The sequence below is a fragment of the Nerophis ophidion genome, linkage group LG24 (genome assembly GCF_033978795.1).
Source record: "Nerophis ophidion isolate RoL-2023_Sa linkage group LG24, RoL_Noph_v1.0, whole genome shotgun sequence".
Taxonomy (NCBI): Eukaryota; Metazoa; Chordata; class Actinopteri; order Syngnathiformes; family Syngnathidae; genus Nerophis; species Nerophis ophidion.
In genome coordinates, this window is record NC_084634.1 from 18,461,821 (window position 1) to 18,484,797 (window position 22,977).

General features: G+C 38.5%; 2 protein-coding genes across 2 annotated transcripts in view; one reads left to right on the forward strand and one right to left on the reverse strand.

Annotated features, from left to right (window-relative positions):
* The window catches only part of pals1b (protein associated with LIN7 1, MAGUK p55 family member b), a 50,184-nt gene extending 33,490 nt beyond the window's left edge, over positions 1-16,694 (forward strand). The window contains exons 6-14 of the mRNA XM_061885785.1: positions 2,799-2,960; positions 6,633-6,710; positions 6,813-6,996; positions 8,414-8,482; positions 8,569-8,640; positions 14,234-14,395; positions 14,469-14,671; positions 15,965-16,075; positions 16,139-16,694. Coding sequence (XP_061741769.1) covers positions 2,799-2,960; positions 6,633-6,710; positions 6,813-6,996; positions 8,414-8,482; positions 8,569-8,640; positions 14,234-14,395; positions 14,469-14,671; positions 15,965-16,075; positions 16,139-16,315 — 1,218 coding nt within the window. The 3' untranslated portion in view covers positions 16,316-16,694. The remainder of the gene's footprint in view (positions 1-2,798; positions 2,961-6,632; positions 6,711-6,812; positions 6,997-8,413; positions 8,483-8,568; positions 8,641-14,233; positions 14,396-14,468; positions 14,672-15,964; positions 16,076-16,138) is intronic.
* A 789-nt stretch (positions 16,695-17,483) lies between these two features.
* Positions 17,484-22,977, reverse strand: atp6v1d (ATPase H+ transporting V1 subunit D). The gene is made up of 9 exons (XM_061885787.1): positions 22,759-22,977; positions 20,276-20,393; positions 20,126-20,205; positions 20,000-20,067; positions 19,871-19,915; positions 19,700-19,803; positions 18,158-18,224; positions 18,011-18,089; positions 17,484-17,941 (listed from the first exon to the last, which is right to left on the reverse strand). Exons 1-9 carry the CDS (start codon positions 22,797-22,799, stop codon positions 17,797-17,799), a joined length of 747 nt encoding a protein of 248 aa, XP_061741771.1. The 5' UTR covers positions 22,800-22,977; the 3' UTR covers positions 17,484-17,796.

The following is a 22,977-nucleotide window of genomic DNA, read 5'->3' on the forward strand; positions in this document are numbered from 1 at the left end:
ATGAGGTGAGGGTCACCAATTTGTAAGCAACTTGTCGAACAGTTTTAGAAAAAAAATTCTCAACAAGCTATTGTAAGGAATTTAGGGCTTTTACCATCTACGGTCCGTAAAATCACCTAAAGGTTTAGAGAATCTGGAGAAATCACTGCACGTAAGCCATGATATGACAGACCTTTGATCTGTCCGGCGGTACTGCATCAAAAACCGACATCAGTGTGTAAGGGATATCACCACATGGGCTCAGGAACACTTCATAAAACCACTGTCAGTAACTACAGTTGGTCGCTACATCTGTAAGTGCAAGTTATAACTCTACTATCCAAAGCCAAAGCCATTTATCAACAACACCTAGGAACGCCGCCGGCTTCGCTGGGCCCGTGCTCATCTAAGATGGACTGATCAGAATCAGAATCAGACATACTTTATTAATCCCTGAGGGGAAATTAGATGCAAAGTGGAAAAGTGTTTTGTGGTCTGACGAGTCCACATTCCAAATTATATTTGGAAACTGTGGACTTTGTGTTCTCCGGAACAAAGAGGAAAATAATCATCCGGATTGTTCTAGGCGCAAAGTTCAAAAGTCAGCATCTGTGATGGTATGGGGGTGTATTAGTGCCCAAGGCATGGGTAACTTACACATCTGTTAAGGCACCATTAATGCTGAATGGTCTATACAGGTTTTGGAGCAACATATGTTGTCATGCAAGCAACGTTATCATGGACGCCCCTGCTTATTTCAGCAAAACAATGCCAATCCACGTGTTAAAACAGCATGGCTTCATAGTAAAAGAGTGTGGGTACTTTCCTGGCCCGCCTGCAGTCCAGACCTGTCTCCCATCGAAAATGTGTGGTGCATTATGAAGCGTAAAATACGACAGCGAAGACTGTTCAACGACTGAAGCGCTACATAAAACAAGAATGGGAAAGAATTCCAATTTCAAAGCTTCAACGAATAGTTTCCTCAGTTCCTGAACGTTTATTGAGTGTTGTTAAAAGAAAAGGTGATGTAACACAGTGGTGAACATGCCCTTTCCCAACTACTTTGGCACGTTTTGCAGTCAAGAAATTCTAAGTTAACGGTAATTATTATTTGCAAAAAAAAATAAACTCATAAAGTTTATTTTTTTTGCAAATAATAATTATGAGTTTGAACATCAAATATCTTGTCTTTGTAGTGCATTCAATTAAATATGGGTTGAAAAGGATTTGCAAATCATTGTATTTCGTTATATTTACATCCAACACAATTTCCCAACTCATATGGAAACGGGGTTTGTATATAAAACAGAATTAAAAGTAAGAATAATATTCAAGTACATCCAAATGCTGCTACATTTCCTTTGAGTCTGACTAATTTCTATTTCAGTTGCAGGTTGGGTATCTGCGTGTGCAAAAACATTGGCTGCCAAAAGAACGGCTCACAACTGTGCATTAATTTCCATAGTTCACATAAAAGACCTATTTCCTTTTTTTTATTAACCTCCTGGTTTGTTATTTAGAAGTAGTTTAAGCCCACACATCAGTTAGGGTGATACCAGTTTTCAATTATGTCCTAATTTTTGCTCTTGATTTATTTATACTTACTTTTTCTGACTTATAAATTAGGGGCAGTTCAGTATTGGAAAAATTATTTTGCTCAACAAAGTTTTTTAGGTGAGGGAAAATTCAATATGGTGATGTCACTGTCAAATATATGGCGCTATATTTATGGAATGTTGTTTTTTATTTATTTTATTTATTTACTTATTTGTTTTGTATTCACATCTTTTATTGTTTAGAAATAGTTTTAAGTGCACGCACACACACACACCCACACAAGTTAAGGTTGTACTATTTTGTATTCATGTTTTTATTATGTCCTAGTTTTCATTGTAGTTTTATTTTTACTTTTTTATTCTCAATCAATATTTGTGTATTTTGTTCAGCATTATAAAATGCGCCTACATTACAAAGTATTTTTTTTAGGTGAGAGGAAAATTCTAAATATTGATGTCATTTTCAAAGCATCTGCGGCTCTGATGCTTTCCAATGAAAACACAACAAAAAAAAGATTATAGCCAGTATTTCAGAATTCCCACCAATACAGTAATATTTGTGTAAATGTAAAGTCTTATCGTATGACTGATTCCAGTGATTGTTTCCTTAATTAAAAAAAAAATCTAAGAACTTTAAAAACGATCCTTTCTTTTTGAACAGCTCTTTAGAAGGAACGGCTCCTAACGATCCGGCTCCCTTGAAAGAGCTATAAATCCCGTCTCCATTATGTTATTATACTAGGGAGGCAGACATTATAGCAACTATACTTTACTTCTGATTACTTTCCGTATACAAATACTTAATTTAATTTCAAGGCTCGGTTTTGAACTTTCTTCTATTAGCTTTCCTCTCGCTCCGGTATGGTTGGATGCTAAAAATCCATCCATCGCAGCCATGTATGATTCTTCTCTGCCTCTCGCAATTTAAAAAAACTACAGAAATGGCTCACATTTTCCGTCACAAGTTTTAATTTGCATTTAAAAAGACAGCCCCCAAAACGGCTTGTTTTCGAGAAACTGTTAGAAAGAAGCTCAAAGATAGGCCTGTAAAGCCAATTTTGGCAATTTTTCGGTATAAAACACTACCATTACATGTTATATAGACTATAATGAAGTATGTAAATGTTGATTAAAATTCATAATATGCCCTTTTTAATATAAAATGCACGAAAATTACCTTTTCCAAAATTGTAGTTAAAAGAATTCTCGTTCAATGTCGTCATGTATGCCAAAAGAAATGAACACCTGCATGTGTCTCAACAGGGCGCCACCGTGCGTAACGACATGGACAGCGTGGTGGTGAGTCGTGTGGTTAAAGGCGGGACGGCGGAACAGAGCGGCCTCCTCAACGAGGGGGACGAGATACTGGAGATCAACGGTACATCAGTTCGCGGGAAGCATGTCAACGAAGTTCACGACTTACTGGTGAGGACACATTACAATTTAATAGGGGTGCACAAAAAATATATATTTTTTTAACAATGAATTATTATTTTTTTATCCTACAATGTAATGACAAAGCTAATAGTTGTTGCCATTAGTGGCTGGTTTCATGTACTTTAGTGTTTTTTGACATCATTCTCACTTTAAACCAGGGGTGGAAAAACTACAGCAATATTTAAAAGAAGAAAAAAACCTTTAGCATTTAAGCTAAAGGTTAAACATGACTCACAATGTTAACATGGCAGGCTTGAATCGCACAGTAAATTTACAAACAGCTGCAAATTTAGGCCTGATTAAGCTTTTTGTTGTAGCGATCCAAACAAAACACTAGTGCAGAGGTGTCAAACTCATTTTAGATCGGGGGCCACATGGAGAAAAATCTACTCCCAAGTGGGCCGGACTGGTAAAATCCCTGCATCATAACTTAAAAATAAAGACACCTTCACATCGTTTTCTGTGTTTAAAAATAGAAGAAACACTTTCTGAAAATGAAACAATTCATTATATTGTTTTTTTTTACACTTACATGTTGCGGTTAATAGTATTCTATCTTTATTTGTCATTATTTATATTTTCTGAATGAATGATGTGATAATGTTCATCGGTCAACTTATCGGTGTTCATTTTCTATCAATCAAGATAAAAAAGTATCAAAATCAAATTACAGTATGCTATTATGTAGTTTGATCATTTTCCTCGATTGATGTACTAACATATGATGGTACATATGTACCATCATCTACAGCAGGGGTCAGCAACCTTTACGACTCAAAGAGCAATTTTGACCCATTTCACAAAATAAAGAAAACAATTGGAGCCACAAAACTCTTTTGAAATTTAAAATGAAATAACACAGCGTACTAAGTTTTTTTTTTTTGCTTTGTGCTATGTATAAACCAGGAGTCTCAGACACGCGGCCGGGACCTTTATATGAAAATGTAATATTAGTGCGGCCCGCGAGTTTTAATTGAATGCCGCTTGACAACATCACAATTGCCAACCATCCCTATTTATCCGAGGGACTCCCAAATTTCAGGGCAACTGTTCTCTCGAATGTCTCCTGATTTTCACCCAAACGACAATATTAAGGGAGTTCTGTGAGGACATTGCGCTTAACACCCTCTATAAACGTAACAAACAGCTTGTCAGCCCATTTACATATTTTATGTGGCTTCTGCAGACACACGTAAGTGACTGCAAGACATACTTGTTCACCAGCCATACAGGTCACACTGAGGGTGGCCGAATAAACAACTTCAACACTCTTACTAATACGCCACACTGTGAACCCACACCAAACAAGAATGACAAACACATTTCGGGATAACATCCGCACCGTAACACAACATAAACACAACAGAACAAATACCCAGAATCACATGCATCCCTAACTCTTCCGGGCTACATTATACACCCCCCTTTTTTACATAACTACTTTAACTAATATCCAGTTTCTTCTGAACCACATTTTATCACAATCGTCTGGATCCACATGGGTCAATATGCCAAAAACAATGTGCTTACAATTCTCAATATATCATCATAGGAAGTCATATACGTTATTCATACTCTTATTCAAAATAAACCTAGACCTCACTATACCGAACCAAAAGATTAGATTTGTACATTTTCTTAAAATGCTCAATGTTTGAACAGTGTTTGATCTCATCCCTCAGGCTGTTCCATCTTTTCACCCCACAGACTGAGACACAAAAACTTTTCCTTGTGCTAAGTGGTAAAGTGTGTTTATATTTTGCCGTTCCTCTGAAGTTATACCCCAGATTCCTTTCTATGAATAAACTTTGAATATTTGCAGGTATTTGATAACTTTTTGCTTTAAACATGATAAGCCCTGTCAACTATTCTACTAAATCAGGAAATGTTAACAGTTTTGACCTTTAAAATAAGCTATTTGTGTGCTCCTTGAACCCCACATTATGGATAGTTCTAAGTGCCCCTTTTTGTAAGATTGTTAACGGATGTATGTTGGTTTTATAATTATTTTCCCAAACTTCTGCACAGTAATTTAAGTAAGGATAAATAAATGAGGGAATAGTTGAGTTGCTGGAGGGATTTTCCATCTTGCTCTTGTTGTGCTTTTGCCAGTACTCCAATGCTTCTTGATAATTTCAAATGAATATATTTAATATGTGGTTTCCAATTAAATTTTTCACAAGTTATTACACCGGGGAATTTACTTTGCTCAACTCACTCAATGTTAATCCCTTCAATCGTCATTTTTATTTGTGTATTTATCTTCTTATTTCCAAATAGAATTATATTTGTTTTACTCAAATTTAGAGACAACTTGTTCCTCTTCAACCATGTTTGCATTTTCATCATTTCCTAAGTGATTGTATCAATAAGTCTATTCAAGTTACTATCAGAAAAACATATATATTTGTATCATCTCCAAAGAATCAACACCCATGTGACACACAAAGTGACATACCCATTTTACCATGTGGACATAAAAATTAACACATGCAATAGTCAATGAAATTTTGTCTCGCTTTCTAACAGGGTGAAAAAGGGTTCACTCTGTGCATCGCTCTCAACACCTGAACATGTTAGATCAATCGTGGAGTTAAAGGAATGTAGTTAAGCGTCATGTCAGTCCTACACAATCTTTCTCTTGGTTGGTGGAGGCGGGACAACTAGCTTCCACACACAAGGGATGCACAGACCAAGAGCCTTGCAAGTGGCTAGTGAGAAAATTAGGAGGGAAAACGATGTGGGAATGTGAGCACATCAACACGGACAAACCAGCCAGTATGCCGAATTTGTTGGAAGGGGATAGCAACAGAAATAGACAATAAAACAAACCACATTATCAAGAAAAAAACGCACTCTGAGTTGTTCAATATTTATTGGAATGCATTTTTAGATAAAAGAGATTGATAGTCTATTTTTGGTTTGTTGTTTACTTATTTAAGAGAACTAGAAGTTATTGACCTTCCAATTACAATATTAAATAAAAGTTGGCCTGAAAAGTTTTTGGTGACATGACCTTGTCTTCTCCTGGCTCAAAAGCTATGGACCCCCAAATTACAAAATGTATCACCAAACCTGAGGCGCCTGATAAATTTGGGGACTTGTTGTATGTTAAGGGCCTCAAAAAGGCGTCAAAACGCATTTAATAATAATATCAATAATAATGATAATAAACTCAGCAATTTTAATATGGCTCTTGCTCCTTTGCTCCGGCCCTAAAATTTTGAATAAGAAATACGTTTATTGTGTTTTAAAGGGCAACTTACATTATTAGTATCATATATGATTACATTAGTGCTTAAATTTGTCTTAATATAATGCTGACAGTAATATTCCTTATTGGCAAATTTTTGTGAGACAATAGCCCGATTGTAGCTGAGATAGGCTCCAGCGCCCCCCGCAACCCTGAAGGGAATATGCGGTAAGAAATGGATGGATCGAAAATATTGTCCAGCAGAATGTGTCATCGACACATGCCTACACCCATATTTACAGTACCTGTCACAAGGCACTCTGTGGCTTGCAGGACCCTCTCCCTCCGTGTTTGTCGCATTTTGCCTGATTGCAAAACATGTCGGTGAAATAAACAAACATGAAAAGCGCAGTTAAGACTATAATTCATAGTGCCCATCTGATGTCCCCTCTCGTCTTTTCCATCAGCAACAAATGCACGGCACTTTGACTTTCCTCCTCATCCCGAGCTCTCAGATGAAACCTGCCCCGCACAGACAGACTGTGGTAAGTCCCTAAAGCAGATGTGTGTTCCCCGTCTGCATGCATGCATGCGACGGCAGCTATGGCGGTGTAAGGCTCCCTTCCCTTATGTCCCCCCGACCACAGATGCACGTACGAGCTTACTTTGACTACGACCCCTCCGACGACCCTTTCGTGCCGTGTCGGGAGCTCGGCCTGTCCTTCCAGAAAGGTGATATTCTCCACGTCATCAGCCAGGATGATCCCAACTGGTGGCAAGCCTACAGGGACGGAGATGAGGAAAACCAGTTACTGGCTGGGCTCATTCCAGGTAGGCGTTAGACCAGGCCTGTTCATCAATATGTATTGTATACAAACACTGTTTGAATATCTTAAAATGTATTTTTAAAAATGTGTTCATACATGATGAATTTTGAAAATGAATACCTATTTGTAGTAGAGTGGAACCTCGATTTATGGTTCTTGAACAGGGTTTGTAAATCCAAAAGTTCGTATAGTGAAACAAGTTTCTTGATAGGAAACAATGTAATTATGGAAAATGGGTTCTCGCCTAGACAAAAAGCCATATTTCAGTATAGGTTTGTACACTTTAAATACTTTTTTTAAACTACCAGTGCCTTATTCCGGTGCTAAGTAAATACAGACTCATTCACCTGCAACAAGTGCTTGGCGTGCATGTAACATTCCTGTAAGTAACGTAGCACCCCGACAGAAGCACACAGAATCTAATGCTCTTTTATTAACTTTATTTGCCGACCTTAACATGCCAACAGCAGCGGTTATGGCGAATGAGGTTGCTCTCAGGAACATCTGGAATTTTGAGCATCGAACATTACAACTTGTTTTTTTTGCACATTCTGAATTGCTGAAATAATTATGACAGTTTGTTGTATTTTATTTTTTTATGTATTACTTAGTTATGGGAGTTATATCACTGAATTATTTTATTTGAATTTCACTTAATTCTATAAGAATAAAAAAGCATTGGGTTTTTATTTTCACAAATATTTGCATGTTTAACTTTTTGGCACCGTTTATGCACGGGTACCAATTTAGTGCTAGTATCTGTTATAAATACATATGCATACCAAATAAATATTGTTACATATGGTTATCATGTACTCTGTTGTTGATAAAGAATTAATTATTATACAGTGTCTGGGACATAAGCTATTGCTCCTTTCTGCTCCTTTTCCGACACACCCCATGTTATTTTATTTTTTATCTATTTTGTTTAAATTTTATAGAGATGGAAAGTATTGTTGCTTGTTGTCTTTAAAATAAACAATAAAAAATAAATAAATAAATAAAAAAAAAATTTACTAATTAATTAATTAAAATAAATATGAACGATACCCACCCCTAGGGATGGGGAAAATCCGTACGCCTCTTAGTGTCAGGCTACTAAAGTAGCTCAATCTAATGCATGTATGCTTCCACCCCAGCAGGAAGGCCATGCCCAGCTGGCACATCCAGTAGATTAAAACAAACACCTGAGAATTAAGATTACTCTTTGACCAAAGCCTGTTGGTTTTGCTAGAAAAGGAGGTTAATCTGTGGAAATGGAAAGTGGGACGATTTAGGCAAAACTGAGAGGGACACAATAGGAAACACAATGCACATTTAAAATGATTATATTGGTACACGTTGTTCAGTCACTTGATTAATTGATTCCTTTCTTGGCTGGGGTGCTGTCCGATAAATGAGCAATTGATTGTATTACTCAGGGAAGAACTTCCAGCAACAGAGGGAGACCTTGAAGAAAACGATACCCGACAAGAATCAAGAGCCGCAAGGTAAGAAGATGTTGTTACAAATCAACAAGATGAGATTTTACCAAATAACCTCACTCTTGACCAAACCATATTTTTTTTTTCTCCAGGTAAACGTTGGTATGTGAAGAAAGGCAAGAAACAGAAGAAGAAAAGTGCATCTACTCTGAGCAAAAATACTGGTAGGAAGAATTATTTTATCCATTGATTTACCGCCCCGAACATCTCGCTCCCTCCCTTCCTCTCCGTAAGTCTCTTCATGAGCTGAGCTGCTTTTGTCGGTTTGCAGACATTGGTGCATTCCAAGCTACTACTCGCTGCCGCTGACATGACCTCGTCTTCTCCTGGCTCAGATTAGTGTTGTGTTCATAGACAGGATCAGATCAGCCACCAAAAGGTTCCCAGCAGGTGCCTAAATGGCTTGGAGGGCACTGTTTTGTCATGTGGTGCACACAAACACAAAACAGCGGAGCCGCTTGGTGTACTTGTATGCTTTGTGTTCCCCGCTGTGGGTGCAAAGCAGATTTTTTTTGGCACACCGCTCCCCAAAATTCAGCATCTTTCATGAAAAGATGTGTGCATTAAATCAATTTAAACACAAATGAAGCATACTTATGGTAGGCTAGACTTTATTTATCCCCCAAAAAATCCACCAAAAAATAAGGTAGAACAACAGGGAAACGTAAAGTGGATTTTTTTCTTGTTCACAATCATTATGAAAGACATGACGACTGACGGATTTTTTAAAATGCATTCTCAATATGAAATAAAGGTCTGCTTACAGCGGAGCCAATGGGAGCTCAGCTATTTCGCCAATAAAATCTGATAAATAACCATCCAAAAAGCGGCAACAATACTCCATTTACATTTTGTGACTTGAATATTAACCAAGTATTAGTGCTATTGTTATTATAGCGCTAACGCAGACAAACTATTTATATCGTGAACACTTCATGTGTGCCAATGTTTACATCAAGTGGTCTGCGGCTTTCTCGCTTTTTTGCTCCCTGTAAATTTATTCCAGTTCATAAATCATACCTCTCACCTGGACAGAACAAGTCTGAGGAGGGACTCCAACAAGTTGGTACACTTTGACAGCCAGAAATGGCGAGACTGACACAAAAAGACCTTTGATGTGACTGGAATTTGCAAATGTGAAATGTAAAGCCAAGCTATTTCAACAGTGAGTGATTACCCAAATAATAGTGAAAAAATGTCCCCTGGAAAGCAGGACCAGACAGACAATTATCCATCGAGTGAGTCACTATAATATCGATCATGATACACGCAGCACACCATGCGTGTTATTACAACTACAGTGTATACGCTGTCTGGCTAGCTGTGTACAAACAAAACATGAACTGTGGGCTAATACTTTACAGATACTGTAATATGATTGTTCATGTTTTACAGTCTGTACAGATTGGTGTTCTATCGCAGTGTTGTGCATTACCAACTTAAACAACATGTTTCGTGCTTTCGTAGAAGTTAGCTTTTACGGCTAATAACTTAGCACGTCGATGTGTTATTACGATAGAAAAAGAGTTCCTCAGTGTTCCCTCTCACAATAATAATGTTGCTACAGCTTGGTTATTATGCAGGTTACACAACATAAAAGAAGTATTGTTGACAGTTTTTGAATGCATTTTTAAAGTGATGTAGATGTAGAATTGATTGCTCCCATTCGCTGCATTGTTAGCTACCTAAAACAAGACGATTTTTATACCTAGGAAAGCAAAAAAAAACTAAAACTTTTATCTTCTTGTCTGTCGTAATGATTGTGAACAATAGGCAAAATGTAAAAAAAATAAAGTGCAGTTCCCCCTCAAAAGAACACAAACAGCATAAAAGAGATTAAAAGAACACAGAGCTGATGCAACCAGCTGTCACTTCTACAAGCAGCTACAAAAGTACTACACGACCAAAAAAAGTCCAATAAATATTATATCTTGCACACATAGACAACAAAACAAAAGTACTTACTGGGGTGTACATCACTCCATGTTTCTTAGTGCTCTGTCAGCATTTCCCTCAAACATAATGAGGGAAATATCAGAAGAGGATGCAAAATACAATACCAGCGGCTTACTTTGTTTTTCACCCGGTTTTAATAGAGATAGACCAATATGTTTTTTTCAGAACCGATGCTCATCATTAGTAGTCAAGTAGGTTGATAAACCGATATTTAGCGCCGATATTCATTTGCAGTAGAACAACATGAATAATATACGTCAGTAAACAACTGGATGTCGCTTTAAGCTGTTTGAAAAAAAACAAAAAACATTGAGGAAACGTGGGGCCATCCATCCTTCCATTTCCTACCGCTTGTCCCTGTAGGGGTCGCGGGGGGTGCTGGAGACTATCTCAGCTTCATTCAGGCGGTAGGTGGATACACCCTGGACAAGTCGCCACCTCATCACTGGACCACTAGCGACATAATGTTTTATGTGACGCTATTGTTGGGTTAAATTTAGCAGCAAAAAACACCAGGGGATTTCACAAACACCTTAAGAATAGAATAGAGTAGAATGTACTTTATTGATCCCTGGGGGAAATTCAGCACCACAGTTCGCTCACAATAAACAATGATAATAATAAATAATATAATATACATATATTATATCATATATAATATATGAATAATATAAATATATTCTACATTTAAGTTCAGTCAAGGAACATATGCACTTCACTTTTACTACGTGTGGCCAAGCAGAGCATCTACGTGTGCATTACAAAAAATGTGAAATCTCCTGACATTTTAAAAAATGTGGCATTTTTCTCCATCACAAAAACTCAACATATATAATTTTTTTAACAATTTTATAGCAGTTTAAGGATTCAATACAGTGTTATGTTTCCTTATTGGGAAAACTAAAACATTTAAATTAAAAACCATCTTGGGCTTCTTCACGTAGCTTATAGTTGAAATATTATTCAAGCTAGCTGACATTATTTCTTACTGGATGTTGCAGAAAGTGGTTGTAGATTAGGTTTATTTCAAACATGTATACGGATACAATATGATACATCATATAATACACATATTCTCATTTCTCGTTACAACACGTTCAAAAAGGAGTAGGAAGAATCAAATTATTAGAATGTGTGAGCTGCTGCCTGCTCTTATTTACTTATATAATAATCTCCTGTTCATCAAGATATTTACACTTTTTTGTCGTCTTTATGTCCTTCCATCCGTGTCGCGTTATTTGATTGAATCGCGGAACATGAAACTCTGCGTGCTCCTTTAATAAGTGATAAATGGGTTGTACTTGTATAGCGCTTTTCTACTTTCAAGGTACTCAAAGCGCTTTGACACTACTTCCACATTTACCCATTCACACACTGATGGAGGGAGCTGCCATGCAAGGCGCTAACCAGCACCCTTCAGGAGCAAGGGTGAAGTGTTTTACTCAGGACACAATGGACGTGACGAGGTTGGTACTAGGTGGAGATTGAACCAGGGACCCTCGGGTTGCCCACGACCACTCTCCCACTGCGCCACGCCGTCCGTAATGAGCCTATGCTCCGAGTGTTGCGGACAGAGGCTTGTCTAACGACTCGGTCTATGCAGTAGTGAAAACAACAAAAATGGACCGGGAAGACACCATGAGAGAAGGACAAAAACTGGATTTCCCGGCAAAAAGAGGAGACTCAATGTAGATCAGCATTGCATTAGAGAGAGGGGGAAAGAGGGCGTGGACACACTATTGCTGCAGGTGACCAGACCAATGAGGAATTCTCACAAGAACTCAAATGTCAGATATCAAAACATATTCTGGGGAGATTTGTTGACAATGGTAGTATTCTTTATATTAAATATTTTTTGGAAAGGCTAACTCACGAGACGAGAGTGTTTGCATGGTATGTAAAACCTGTTGGAATTGTGTTGTCTGTTAGCATAAGATTGGTAATAAAAGTTAATTATAGTGTCACACGTTGCAATTTTTGAAACATGTTACTTTATTTTTGTTTTCAAGTAAAAAAACATTTTTAAGGTGTGGCGGTAATAATGCAGTGGTGGCGCGCCACATTAAATTACATTAGGGGAAACCCTGTTATTTGTATATATTGTATCTGCTGATGTAGTTATGTTGTAGTAAAAAAAAAAAGCAGTCGAAATATTAAATAGGTCAATCTCTAGTTTTTGAGCACCGGGTCTGCTCCTCTTTATCGGTTTTTCCGCACCCGTTTGGGTGATCCTGATTTTCATGGTCTCAATAGGCTCAAGTCTTACATTTTTGCCATCCAAACTCCGACAAGAGCCCTTCTTCTTGGAAGTCCAGATCATCAAAATGATCGCTGAAAATTACACTCCTCCCACTTTCTCTGTCCCATTTTGAGTGGAAAGGTCCACACTTTCCTCATATTGCCACCATTTGAAAATGCACGCAGGCTATCTTTCTTTAGTTGTGTCGTAAGGTAGCAAAATTCCGTGAATATTCAAAGTTGGAAACTTTCAATGGGATTTAACGGGAATATATGGAATTAATGGGAAATGAATGGGAATAAACATTGAATGCAACATGCTAGATCTTGCAGCATGATTATTAGCTAAAACAACCTGATTTAATGCAAATTCAGTTGAATTTCAACCCTGGACTGTGCATTCCTTCATCACATTTGCAGCGCATTCTTCCATCACATGCACAAATAATTCCCAGCATACTACAGCAGGGCTATTGAGGCCACACTAGTATTTGAGCCCAAGGACTTCATCCAGTGAGGTAAGTTTTGATGATATTGCTGGGGTAAATATATTTGATCTATGGTATTTAAGTTTAATAGAGGTGTAATTGCTTGTTACTGTATGACTGTAGACTACTCCAGCAGACTTCCACTCAAACTAGCTAGCTGTTCCTGTACTTGTTAAATGATTTTGGGGCCAATACCTCTAGCTAGCTAGTACCACCACAGTCTCAGAATGAACCGAAAATATTTATCCGTTAGCCGTGATGCTAATTTTCTCTATGTTAAATCCCATTCATTCAATGTTAGCAATCCAAATTTACCTTTTTTGTGATCTGTAAAGTTCAACTAGTAAATACTAAATCAAAACGTGTGGTTTCCTCTACCTTCTGTTCTGCTAGCCATTCTGTTGTCATACAAAAATGTAGGTTACTGTTTGATTTAGCATGCTGATTGAGTGTTCATTTATTCATCTAGCTTATTTCTATGCATTTGTCCATCAGTAAAATATTTTTAAAGACTACCCCAGTTGTTTAGCTCACTATTTATATCTGTGTGTGGCATTGCATTAGTGTTTTACAAGCGTCTCATCTTATTCTACAGAATAAGATGGACACTGTCCAACTTTGAATAATCAAAAAATGGTCAAAATTTCCAAACTTCCCGAGCTTTACTTCCCGCGGTAAATTTCTGGATATTTACCGGCAACTTTTCACCCTTTTGCAACCGGAGTCATTACAACCTGCAACAATGCATCCGGCAGACATATTTGAAAATAACATCATTCAGTATGAAGACACAAACCATAACAAATTACTTCCAGTCTTCTGTAGTTGACCTCAGCAGGCTGATGCAGGCCCCGTCCACATTTTAGAGCTAGAAGTGGGCGTTCCAAAATGTGCTCAAACTCGCTAGGAAACAAACTTCAAGTCACTACGTCTTTTGTGGGGGAATTTTACCTGCAGACATAATTTTTGATCCACAACGATGAAATCATTATTAGAGGGACCCTTTAAGCGTAGAGAAAATCATCTTGTTGAAAATGATGTTTGATGTTTGAGTCCCTCCCATTTTTCTCCTCAGACGCCGATGACCTCCTGACCTATGAGGAGATGTCGCTCTATCACCAGCCTGCCAACCGCAAACGCCCCGTCGCTCTGATAGGTCCTACAAACAGCGGCCATGACGAGCTGCGTCGGAGGCTTCTCTCCGTCGAGCCGGACAAGTTTGCAGTCGCCGTCCCACGTAGGTCACTTCCAAAGAAAAAACTTAGCGAGGCGGGCCGTGACTTTGAAATGTTATTGCTTCACTATCGCAGACACAACCAGGAGCCCGAGACTACACGAGCGAAATGGCCGTGAGTACCACTTTGTGAGCAGAATCGGGTTCGAAGCTGACTTGGCCGCGGGGAAGTTCATCGAGTCCGGGGAGTACGAGAAGAACTTGTATGGAACCAGCACAGACTCCGTGCGACATGTGGTCAACTCGGGACGCATCTGTGTGCTCTGCCTACACACCAGGGTAGGATTCTGTGCTTGCTTTACTACTGGGAGTATCAGAAAAATAGATTTTCAAATTAATTGTCATTCTTATTTGTAACTATTCTTAATCGTTTAAAATAATATGTATATTTTTTGTTTGTTTGTTTGGTTAGCATTTTATTAAACAAATCCAGTTTTCTTTTAAGTATTATAAAATGCTGCTCCTTCATATCGAGAGGAGCCAGATGAGGTGGTTCGGGCATCTGGTCAGGATGCCACCCGAACGCCTCCCTAGGGAGGTGTTTGGGGCACGTCCAACCGGGAGGAGGCCACGGGGAAGACCCAGGACACGTTGGGAAGACTATGTCTCCCGGCTGGCCTGGGAACGCCTCGGGATCCCCCGGGAAGAGCTAGACGAAAGTGGCTGGGGAGAGGGAAGTCTGGGTTTCCCTGCTTAGGCTGTTGCCCCCGCGACCCGACCTCGGATAAGCGGAAGAAGATGGATGGATGAAATGTATCAGAGCTTTTTGTCTGTGTAGTTAATCATAAAACTTGATGTTATTTAAAAAGTATTGCTTTTGAATCGAGACTTTTCTCCACTGCCACTTTACCTGTCTGGGTTGTCACCACAAAAAAGGACAAAGAAAAAGCTAAATACACAAGTTTAGCTAAAAATTGTTTTTCATGCAACCAATTAAACAAAAAATTGCAAACAAAAAGATAAAGATTTGCAATCCCCCAAAATATAGAAAATGAAAAAAATAGGTTGCAAATCACTTTTTTGGGTTACAAAATTTTTTTTAGTTGCAAACAAATTGGGGGGTTAAAAAACTTTTTTTTTTTTGGTTTACGACTCAGGTTCAAAATCTTAACCCAACTTTAATTGGCGGTGCCTCTGTTGAACAATATGTTAGAAGCCTTTTTTTTGGTCAGTCTCAGATGAAACTTATTGTTTGCCCAAATAGTTTGATTGCATAAAAAGACACATTTTTCTCCATAATCCTGAGATGACGTCTCACAAGATTTGCTGATGTCACACCTATCAACAATAATAATGCATTGTAGCATAGAGCGTTTACTCAGACGCTTTGAGTAAAAAAAAAAAAAAATGTGTTGCAAAGCTAATAAAAAAATAAAAACAAAAAAGCAAAGGAAAGTTAACAAATGCAGTTTAAAAATTCTATATAATGTGATATGTCACTAAAGGTAAAAGTTTTGAAAAGTCATGATTTTTGCTTGGATTCATAAAAAATCAAGTGAATAACAAATGTTGATTAATTTCTCTTTAATTGTTGACATTTCTTTTGTCATTAAACGTTATTTCCTTTGACAGTCGCTGAGGTTGCTGAGGTCCTCCAACCTTAAACCTTTCGTCATCTTCATCGCGCCTCCTTCTCAGGAACGACTGCGCACCCTGCTGGCCACTGAGGGAAAATCAGCCAAGGTACGTCCCCCTCGTTGCGTCGTGCATGTCCACACGTCGTCCTATTTGGTGTTTTCTGTGCAGCCCGAGGAGCTCAAGGAGGTCACAGAGAAAGCCCGCGAGATGGAGCAGAGTTTCGGCCCGCTCTTCGATGCCACCGTCGTGAACATGGAGCCAAACGAAGCTTTCCTGGAGCTGCGGAGGCTGATCGAGAAGCTGGACACTGAGCCTCAATGGGTGCCCACTTCCTGGCTGTGCTAAGTTAGGAAGAACACTCGCTGGTAAATTTGCACATTTTCCTCGTTTGTGGAGGAGGTGAACATGATGGACTCAGGTTTTCTTACATTTCTTCTCATCTCTTTTATGTCTGTTTTTCCTGCTTTGTCCTGGTGAGTCATTTTATGAGACAAATAGAATAATGCCTATCCTATTATTCTTAATATTTATGATTGTAAATACAGATTTTTTTAGACAATATTTTACTCCTAAATGTTGTGTCCCCCAAAAATGAGCAATAATAGTGAAAGCTGCAGTTATTTCTTACCATGGTCAGTATTATTTTGTTTTTGTGTAATCCGTGCTGTGTTGACAAGCCTCAAACAATGTGTGTCTATAACCATTAAACAGTATATCATATTAATGTGCCTAATTTAATTCATATCTAATTACTGTATTTTCCGGACTATAAAGCGCACTGGTATTTAAGCCGCACCCACCAAATTTTAGAAGAAAAAAATATTTTTTACACCGGGCCATATGCCGCAGATATAAACAGGTACTCAATATTTTGTAAATTTTTTTAGCTCTCCAATCAGCTAAACGGACTCAATAAGATGACGTTTTGGTGGATTTACAAAACTGAAACAATACAAAAAGAAAACCATTGTAAATTAATAATACTAACACACTTGACTTGTAAACGTGTTAGCATATTCGCTAATTCTAACGACGCGGGCTTAATTACAATAATGCATACAAATATGCATGAAAATGCTACTACAGACATCACACATGGGACAATTTAGGAAATATGAATTGTTTTAGTTGGATTGTAAAACTTATATTGATTGGAGTGATGAATCGCTATAGACGAGACGGGATACACTTCCGGTTCAAGGAACGAAACAGGTGGCACCAGCAGTTAGTAAACTCGTCCAAAAGGTGGCGCCATAGTACGAACAATAACACCTTTTTTGCGTGTTTTTTCGATGTTCTGCGATAATTATTTGTTGAATACAAATCATCATGGCCGTTAGCGAAAAAAAATCCATGATTCGGCTGCGCCAGTTTAGGAAAAAAAAGTAGCGATTTATAGTCCGGAAAATTCTGTAAAAAGTGTTAAATGTCTCCCAGGATTCACCTGCATGTTTTGATTAGGGGTCAATGTGTAAATGTGCTGACTTAGCAAGAATATTAAGTAACGTTTGAATATTTAGTACAGATTTTTATTATGAGTGAATGTTGAAATGTTTAACATCAAGGGTGTGGGGGGTAAACATCTTGTCAGTGAGGTAACAATGCCACACACTTTAGAATATTCCAACAATTATTTTCAGATTTACAGCATGCAACAATCACAATCTCCATGTTACATTTATGCCTCCTTATTTGGGCGCAGCGACACCTCAGTTCTGTACAAAGAAACATGGACACCACATCACGACACACCTTCATGAGAGCACATAGACACGGGCCGAGAGGCGCGGAATAAATAGGTGTAAGGGTTGCCATGGTGACAGGGGTCACTCAAAGAGCATGTCTTCATCCGTCTCCTCTGTCAGCATGTTGGCGGGTTCGGCGATGGGGCCGAGTTTGGCCAGGCGAGCGGCAATCTCTTTCTCTGTCTTTTCTCGCAGCTGCTTCTTCTTCTCCTGGATCTTCTTCAGCCTGAGGCAGGAGACACCAAACTCAGAAGATCGCAATCGACCAATTCCCATCACATTTTGTCAGACTTGCCTGTAGAACTCCTCCCGTTCCCTCTCGTCCAGCTCGGTGACGATGTAAGTCAGGGTGCGATCGATGCGGGGGATGATTACTAAAAAGCCGCCGCGATCTTTACTTTAGACATGCCTACAAAATTGTGATGAAATGTGTGATATTTACCGTGCTCAATCGCGTTCACGCGGCGGTTGGTGATCTTAATGGCCTCATCGAGAGTGACAAATGATGTCTGGGGATAAACACGGGAATGAAAATATTCAGATCTCTGTGGGTGTGGTCAGCAAACTTTCCTACAGTGTTTCCCAGTGGGATCAACAGCTTATGAATCAGTTCTTTCTTGGAAACGGCACCCCCTTTCTGAAGGGAGGCTAATTTCACCAGTAGCTCGGTCACACATTCACCCAAATTAAAATTACATTTCTAGTTCATGTTGATATCTTTATAATAGATGGAGAATTGTAGCAAAGACTACTCGCAATAGCGTGCCTCAATGTTTGTATGTGTGTGTTAATTTGTGTCCCTGTTGCGATTTGTGAGTGTGTGTAAAAAAACAATCTGTGGGTCCATGTGGCAATTTGTGTCTCTTTAGATTTGGGTGTACAAAAAAAGTGTGTCCGTGTTGCAATTTGTGTATCTGTGTTGCGATGTCTGTTTCCAAGTTGCAATCTGGGTTTATTTGGGAAAAAACAGAAACTAATGTGTATCCGTGTGTGTGTAAGTGTTTGTAAAAACAATCTGTGTGTGTTTTAGATGTGTGTAAGAAAGAAAATGTGTGTGTGTGTGTCTAAATATGTGTCTGCATTGACTTGTGGGTGAATGTGTGTGTGTGTGTGTGTGTGTGTGTGCGTGTGTGTGTGTGTGTATGTGTGTGTAAAAACTGTGTCCATCCTGCAATATGTGCCTATGATACAATGTGTATGTGTATAATTTGTGTGTAAAAAAACCTTCCTTCCGTGTTTCTGTTTGTAATCTGGGTCTGTTTAGATTTGGGTGTTAAAATCTGTGTTGCAATTTGTGTAACTGGGTTGCAATGTGTGTTTGTGTAAAAACAATCTGTGTATGTGTGTGTTTACATTAGTGTCCATCTGTGTTTAGATTTGTGTGAAGAAAAAAAAAACGAGTGTTTGTGTTGCAATTTGTGTGTGTGTGTGTGTGTGTGTGTGTGTGTGTGTGTGTGTGTGTGTGTGTGTGTAAAAAGAAAAACATCTGCAAATTGTGTACCGGTATGTGTAAAAACCATCCCTCTGTCCATAGTGTGATCTGTGTCTGTTTAGATTTGTATGGAAAAAATTCAAATACAATTTGTGCAAGCGTGTGTATAAACAATCTGTGTCTGTGTTGCGATGTGTATAAAAATATGTGTCTTTGTTGTGATTTCGTGTTAAAAAAGTTTTTATAAATAAAATAAAATCTGAGTGTTAAGTGGGTAAGGAGGCTAAAGTTAGCTTCCAATTTAAATGGTGGGCGATTTTTTTCTTTTTTTACACACCCACAAACAGCGCAACCAGGACACAGATCTGAGATGCGCATTTGCAAATTCCATTCATCCATTTTCTACAGCTTGTCCCTTTCCGGGTCGTGGAGGGTGCTGGAGCCTCTTAGCTGCATTGTTTTGCCATAACAATTGCATTACTTGAGTATTATCATAAACATGTATTATGAAAAGAAAAAAATTGTGTGTAATTTTAGATGAGTGCCCCCTACCTGCAGGGAGGCCAACTCCACCAGCAGCTCCACAGCTCTGGCATAGTTCCTCTTCAACCTGGAAAGCTGCTCACCTCCCCTGGCCAGGCCAGTCAGCTCATAGCCTGACAAACACAACACAGGGCTTATAGTCACCACTTTAAACACAATATCCAAATCGCTTTTACTTACTGTCTCCGCCTTCTTGGTAGTGCTCAAAAACGGGAAGAATTACACCTGAGAGCGCAAAAAAAAAACGTATTTTGTGTCCGTCACTCATCACCCAGGGTAAAAAGGGAAGAGGGAGGTTTTGTAACCAACCTGCCACGTTGTCTTTTTTGGCTCGGACCTTCACCTGAGCTTTATTGACATTCTGGATGACAGTCGTGCTGCAAACAAAATCGCACTAGTCACTTTCAATAATGTCACCTTATAACTTCAAGTTACCTGAAGTCACCAGCTGCAAATTTGGCTTCGGCCAAAGAGAAGGCCGCTTCTCTCATCACCTCTCCCATTTTGGTCTTTGTCTGAAGAAACAAATACTCGTCTGATTGGGATGGTTTGCACACGAAAAGAACAATAAAGGCGACAACTGACCTCGATAATCTTGCGGAGGATTTGACGGAATCGCATGGAAAGGGCGTCCGACTTTTTCCTGAGCAGGTTGCGGCCTGTCTGTGCTCCTTTCAAACGAGCCTTCATGATGGTCTGAGCCCTACAAAACAACAATCGTCGTTCGCAAAGTTCAAATACTTAATCCCCTCATTAATTCATAACCCGCACAAGCAGTCCCATAACTAAATTAATCAACAAGAATGTGATTTGAAATAAATCTAATAAGTTCGAAGAATAAGATATTCATCATTTTGGCCATGTTGTCATCGACTGTTATAAACCTGTATACAACTTTTTCACTTCCAATACAATATCTGCACAAATCATTCATACTTGTTTTGTGTAGAATGTTAGAAAAGGCTTGATTAAGGGAAATTACTCAGTATGAAAACCACTAACCTATTTATGATTTACCGTCTGGAATGGACTTAGGCTGTCTTTAAATTGAAGTGGAATGATCAGTGTTTTGGCAACATCGAGTGGCCACTAAACTCATTACGTAAATTGAGCGATGTGGACACAGTTGTTACTGGATATTTTATAATACACTTACAGGTAAGTGATACACAAATATGATTTGATACTTGTTTGAGTTGACAAATGTGCTGTTTTGAACTGACATATTGTTCAATGAAGGACACTTGCGCATGTCCAGCTTGTGTGCTATTGTGTGCTTAGCTGTTGCGTAGCTGCCAACTCTTAATAGCCTTTTAGCCTACCATGTTTACCTTTTGTAAATAACTTCACCAAAATACAAGAAAGTACCAAAATTGTGTCCTTATCGGAGATTTGGACGTTAACTGGCTATGCAGAACTCTTTGTATCTGACATTTTACAGGCAAACATTCACTACTTGTTTTTAAGCAAAATACAAGAAAGGACCATTATTTAGATTTGAACTGGCTGTCCAGCTGGGTACAAGTAAAACAAGCTCGTATTGGACATTAAAACAGCAAAAATTATATAATCCTATTTTTTTGTTGTTGATATCAGACTCATATCCACTGTTGTCAGATTTTTTTTGGGAATTAATGGTTAATTTCCTTCTTTTTTTAAATAATTGTGTGCATGTTTTAGATCAGCGGTTCTCAAATGGAGGTACTTGAAGGTATGCCAAGGGGTACGTGAGATTTTTTTTTAAATATTCTAAAAATAGCAACAATTCAAAATCATTTATAAATGTATTTATTGAATAATACCTTAACAAAATATGAATTTAAGTTCATAAGCTGTGAAAAGAAATGCAATATTCTGTGTTGACAGCTAGATTTTTTGTGGACATGTTCCATAAATATCGATGTTAAAGATTTCTTTTTTTGTGAAGAAAAGTTTAGTGTTCATGAATCCTGATGGATCTCTATTACAATCCCCAAAGAGGGCACTTTAAGTTGATGATTACTTCTATGTGTAGAAATCTTTATTTATAATTGAATCACTTGTTCATTTTTCAACAAGTTTTTAGTTATCTTTATATCTTTCTTTCCAAATAGTTCAAGAAAGTCCACTAGAAAGGAGCAATATTTTGCACTGTTATACAATTTAATAAATCAAAAACTGATGGCATGGTGCTGTATTTTACTTCTTTATCTCTTTTTTCCAACCAAAAATGCTTTGCTGTGATTAGGGGGTACTTGAATTAAAAAAAATGTTCACATGGGAGTACATCACTGAAAAAAAGGTTGAGAACCACTGTTTTGGATGATATTAGTCATGCATCATTTAGGAATGGTTCTGAGGTACATTGTACTGAAAGTATTACTTAACGTGTATCACCTTTAGGGACGGCGTGGCGCAGTGAGGGAGTGGCCGTGCGCAACCCTAAGGTCCCTGGTTCAAATCCCACCTAGTACCAACCTCGTCACGTCCGTTGTGTCCTGAGCAAGACACTTCACCCTTGCTCCTGATGGGTGCTGGTTGGCGCCTTGCATGGCAGCTCCCTCCATCAGTGTGTGAATGTGTGTGTGAATGGGTAAATGTGGAAGTAGTGTCAAAGCGCTTTGAGTACCTTGAAGGTAGAAACGCGCTATACAAGTACAACCCATTTATCATTTATTTACCTTCTTTGTCATTGTTAAACAATATTGTGGATTCAACTCAGCATTAAGGGTTGGAATTGGGGGTTAAATCACCATAAATGATTCCCAGGCGCGACACCGCTGCTCCCAGGGGGTGATCAAGGGTGATGGGTCAAATGCAGAGAATAAATTCGCCACATCTAGTATGTGTGTGACAATCATTGGTACTTTAACTTAATATAGCACAATTTGATGTGCAAAAGTAGCGTTAGCTTAAAAGAACGTCACATGACAACGACTCTTCTGCTTTTTTAAACTAGCACGGAATTGAATCTAAATGCAATCACACTAAAATCAACGGAGTGTAAATAATTGATAGGTGAATGTGGCAACCTTAGAAACAAAACGTGTAGTTAAATGTCAAAATGGTGTTAGCCAAAACAAGCTTACATCCTGGAGGGGAATATGTCGATCCTTTCTTTCCCAGACATCTTGACTGCGTTCCGGCGATGATGTCTTTGACGCGGATTATGTTTTGTTTTCCTACAAAATTCGTAAATGCGGTCATAAAAATGTTCTTCGTGAGCGATTACGAGCACAGGTTGAGATGATCTTGTCGGACTCTTGCGAGGATCAGCTGACCTCTGGTCACGTGACTCCAAACGCGCA

Coding starts and splice junctions, on each gene's coding strand:
- atp6v1d (XM_061885787.1), bottom strand. CDS start 22,799: ATGTCTGGGAAAGAAAGGATCGACATATTCCCCTCCAGGAT. Junction 20,206..20,275: donor TCCTCCGCAAGATTATCGAG/GTCAGTTGTCGC, acceptor TTGTTTCTTCAG/ACAAAGACCAAAATGGGAGA. Junction 18,090..18,157: donor CGTGAACGCGATTGAGCACG/GTAAATATCACA, acceptor GCGGCTTTTTAG/TAATCATCCCCCGCATCGAT.